The 4,963-nt window shown below is 40.4% G+C and overlaps 1 protein-coding gene across 1 annotated transcript; it reads right to left on the reverse strand.

The window, feature by feature from the left end:
- Positions 1 to 352: 352 nt before the first annotated feature.
- On the reverse strand, positions 353 to 2,528 carry LOC149548144 (uncharacterized). The gene has a single exon (XM_089792166.1). It carries the CDS (start codon positions 2,127 to 2,129, stop codon positions 822 to 824), a length of 1,308 nt encoding a protein of 435 aa, XP_089648292.1. The 5' UTR covers positions 2,130 to 2,528; the 3' UTR covers positions 353 to 821.
- Positions 2,529 to 4,963: the final 2,435 nt, after the last annotated feature.

Genomic DNA, 4,963 nt, shown 5'->3' on the forward strand with positions numbered 1-4,963 from the left:
AAACAAATTATTCCGTGTGACAAATAGAAAAGTGCCGGCATTGAACCATAAACCATGTGACGAAGACATGAATGTCGGCATTAATCATGAAACCCCATGAATACCTTGTTTTTAGCATGAAATCCATAGTCCAAAACTAAGTTGGCAGACTGGATTTCAGGCTCAAACTGAACAGACATGATCTTCAAAACCAAATTTCAAGCATTCATCTATATGATATATCTGATAACTATGCATCTAGTAGCATAGAGAAGATTCCGGAAATATTATAAATGGCTTTAAAACTGTACCAAATCAACAGTGCAGGTTTGCTACATACTTGCAAAGATAATATATCATTGAGTTGGTGTGGTTTGATGGAAAAAAATTCAAACATAATATTATATAGATTCCTTTTCAAGCCAAAATTTGAAAAAGAAGCAAAATTTTGATAATATGGTTGCATTTAAATTGCTCGTCATGTCTCTCAACTGACTGACAGAGGAAGCAGTTGCCCAGACAGTCTCAGCATTATGTCAGACTCCAGAATCTTCTTAACAATTAATTATCTTTCTTTCAATTTCCAGAGCATTGCAATCAGTGAGATTCTGATGAGTAATTGTGTTAGATCCAAGAGCAATTTGACATTTATCGTCAATCGTTGAATTTTAAGAGCAACGATTTTGCAATCAATAAGATAAATTATTTGTTACAGACGAAATCGTCAGTTTCGCAAGGAGAAATACAGATGGGTTTACCCACCTCCATCATACCTGGACTATAGACCAAAAAAATGGCCTGTCACTCGTCTTCCCATGCTATCAATACATGTAGAACTTATTCTACTTCCAAATGTTGGACTCTTCTCCCCTAACCATCTCACTCCCTGCATCTCTGTCCCAGTCACCTTCATCATAAGAAAGCTTCTCCAAGCTTCCGGTAACATCATCCGCTTGCGATTGAGGCTCCTCCTCTGAGAACGCCGAAAACCTACCAATCTGGGGCAATCTACCTTCAGCCCTCACAATCATCTCAGCCATCTGATCCAATTCAGTGTCACTATCACTTTGATCGGAATCATACTGGTACCCGTGATCAATTACCGTGTCCTGAAAGTCAAGAATTTCATCAAGGATGGCCTCTTCGGCAGACCACTTGTGCACAACAGTATGAATTGCATCCCAGGCATTTCCAGAGGTAACCTGATCCCAGGAGAGCCACAAATCAGCATGCCTTATCAAGGCACGGCTATCTCCAAGGACAACAGTTCTTGTGTTATTCTTTCTGGCCTTATCTAGCATGTCGGCGAAATCAGAGTCGTCGGAGATAAGAAACATGCAATCAATACCTCTACTCATGGAATGCTGAATTTGAGCTTTTAATGCTGCATCTGCAGCCTGCGGTTTGTCTTCCACTGTTTTCACATAAACACCAGCCCTTCTGAGCTCGGAAGCCAGACCATAGCCAACCTTGGGAGTTACCAGAGTCCGAGCTGCATTCCGATATTTTTCGTCACTTTCCCTAAACTGCTCCCTGAATTTGGCCTTGCGCTTCCCTTTGAGAGAATTCATCCTGCTCAGCTTCTTCTGCCTCTCTCTCTCATGAAGTTGCTTGAAATGTTTCTTCAAGTCCACATTGGTCTTGCATTTCCTCCCACAAACTCCACAGATATAGGGTTGCTCTGGTTTGATGAGGCCTCTGCTTTCCATAAAGTCCACTTGTTTTCTTTCACGCCTCTGCTCTACAATCCATTGAGGGACATGGGTGAATGCATGCCTGTTTGCGAAGGCTGCCATGTCAACAACTTCTCCAAACTTTCCAGCAATCTCTCTCACTGCAACTGCTGCATCAAATGGAGCAACCCTTGGAGGCTTGTTATCCAAATCCCAGTACACAGCCACCTTTTTCTGCGTCTTCCTGGGAAAGCCCTCGTCATTGATTACCATTGCCATTGTCCGACTCTGTCTCCGCATCTTACATATTGCTATTGTGGGTTTAACACTTACTTGTAGCCTTTGCTTTCCGAATTTTGATGGGATAGGTTTTATCAATATGTGGGACTGGTAATGAGCAGGGATGATCCAGAGCTTACTTGAATTGGAATTGCTATATAATGGGATATCCAGTAGTGGAAGGGGAAGGAATGCCATCTGCTTCTCTTCTTCAGATAATATGATTCCTTTAACACGGCAAGGTATTCCAATTGCAGAACTCAGAATCGGTGGTGAGATAATCGACGAAGAACAAGTAGCCACACAGCAAAATCTAACTCAACTGCAATACTCGGATTCAGTGGTAATCTTAATCTACCGATACCAAATAGCCCTGGAGAACTTTCGCGTTTTGATTTAGAGCAAATGCTACGAGATGAAGCTCGATTAATCCCGCTTCTACCTTGTTCCGCTAGATTAGTTCCGCTCTTATCTTGGGCTGATCATGTGAGTTCCATAGGCTCCTTTTTTTATTTTTAGATGGACGGTTCAGACGTGCCAGGCAGCTCAGCGAGGCATGAAACCTGTGAGCTACCAACCAGCGAAAGCCATCTAGATGTTTGGCTGTCGAAGTCTACAAGCTCCTAACCAATGAAGGCCACCTAGACATTTTAGAAACCCGATATAGGCCCACTTAGTGGTTCGTGTGTCTAAAATGTCTTTGGCTTAGAGCCAAGGACTGAAGAGCATCCACATTGCCAAATTTGCCCAGGGCACAATCCCGGCCTCATCCCTTATGATGTCCTTGGGCCTTGCACTCAGTAAGACTTGATCCGTGGTGGGCTCTTTGTGAGCCATTCAACTTCACCAGTAGACCAAGGGCCCGTTGACATAGGCTACTTTAGTCTCGTAGACATCATTAAAATCCGTCATATCATATCATATCCCTACAAAATTGAAATTACCAATTTTTCCTTGGTATGCTAAAACTATGTCGAAGAGACCATAGAAAACATTTTTGATCTAATTTTTTGTCAATGGGAAAAATGTAGAGCTAAGATGTAGCAATAGGTCTAAATTACACTAGCAATTGCACGTTTTTGTGTTTGCAACAATAAGTTGATAGATGTTCAATAATAAAATTATTTATTAAAATATAATCTTATCTAAGAAAATTAGATTATTAATAATTTTTAATTTAAATAACATAATATTTACTAAAATCTTTTTTTTTTAAATCATAAAAAAAACTCCATTAAAAAATCTATTATGAAAAAATAATGTCTCTAACAAATATTATATTGACTAAATAAATTATAGAAACTAAAAAACAACGTTACTATGGAGATCACAAGTAAATATTTTTTTGAATAAATAGGAAAAGAAAAATAATAGTTAAAAGTGGAGATTTAAAATTTAATAGTTTTCAATTTAAATAACATAATATTTATTAAAATCTTTTAAATGAATAATAAACATTATTTATTTAAATTCAATTTAGAAAAAAATAATCATTTAAAAAAATCCTATCAAAAAATCTATTATGAAAAATTAATAAGAGCAATATGAAAAAATAACAATGTCTAACAAATGGCGAGCGGGAAGGGGAGCGGGCAGGGGAGAGATGGGGATGCACATGTTCAAATTTCAAACCTGGCACTAGGCGGGAAACCTCGGGGAGGTGGATCTCGGAAACTAGGTACGCAGGATGGGATCCAGGCTGACTGTGGAGAGGCAGAGTCTGGGGATAGGGACCAACGTGCAGCCAGTAGAACCCAGGATAAGCCAGAAACGCAATCCAAGGTGGACAGGCCAAGAAATCTCCCAGTGAAATGGGACTCGCTCTTTGGTGTTAAGCCTTCTGGTAAGTCCTCTTTCCCTTCAGTTAAGGTTGTGTCAGGCCTGGAAAATGGATCGTGCACAATAGCCATTCTAGATGAAATTCTTGACCACAGCATTGCTACAATGGCATCCACACTTGTGGGGAAGTTTATGGGTCAAAGACCAAACATCGATGTAGTTCGGTCCTTCACAAAGCAAAAATTGAGTCTGAAAGGGCAGGTCAGTGTTAATGCTATGATAAAGGGATTTCTTTCTTTTGAATTCACCTGTAAAGAGGATATGGCTGACATCTAGTGTAAGGACTCTGGATCATTGGAAGGGCTACCCTGGTGCTGCAAAAATGGTCTTCAAAATTGGATTTAAACGAATCTTTCTTTCAACAAGCTCCAGTATGGGTTAGACTCCCTGAGCTGCCCTTAGAATTCTGGAATGAGGATGTTTTTATGGGTGTGGCCAATTCTTTTGGAGAGCTTCTCTCAATAGACCCAACTACTGCTTCTAAGAGCAGGCTGACCTATGCAAGGATCAGTATAGGTGTTAGGGAAGGGGTTGATATGCCTAAAGTGGTGTGCTTTCAGTCAAAACTTGGCACTCATATTTAGCAGTTGGATTATGAGAGTGTCCCGTTTGGATGTTATCATTGTTTTAAGACAGGCCATAAGGCTTTTCAATGCCCGAAAGCAAAGTTAGTTCAGAAGAAGAATCCTTATGCTACTTCTCTCTTCAGGGTCAAGAAAGTATGGAAAAAAAAGACCATCAACCAGGGCCAGAAGGGTCCTCTTTCGACGAATAAGAAGGTTGCAAAAACTTCAAAGAAGGTAAATCAAATGCAACCTTCTGATTCCACTTTGCCTTTGGGCACAGATGGAAAGACTGTTCCTCAGGATGTGTTGTTGAAGACATCCCTGAATTCCTCTCTAGTCATTAGGGAGTGGCAAATGATTAATGTCCATCCCCAACTGATGGAGGGTGCTCTGGTTGAGGAAAGGTTGGATCCTCAAGTGATTTCAGGAGATTTAGAAGGCAAGGATGCCCCACAGCAGGCTGTTCAGGAGGCTATGATGTCAAGTTCTCCACTTTCTATAAGAGGGCTTGACCTAGCTTCCATTGAGGAGGAGAAGGATAGAGTTAATAGGGATATTATCATCTATCAAGACCCAGAGGAAAATCTTGTTTCCTCTATAGCTAGAGGGACCAGTATAGGAAAGATG

The sequence above is a fragment of the Cupressus sempervirens genome, chromosome 7 (assembly GCF_028749045.1).
Source record: "Cupressus sempervirens isolate cs-2001-9-10 chromosome 7, ASM2874904v1, whole genome shotgun sequence".
Taxonomy (NCBI): domain Eukaryota; kingdom Viridiplantae; phylum Streptophyta; class Pinopsida; order Cupressales; family Cupressaceae; genus Cupressus; species Cupressus sempervirens.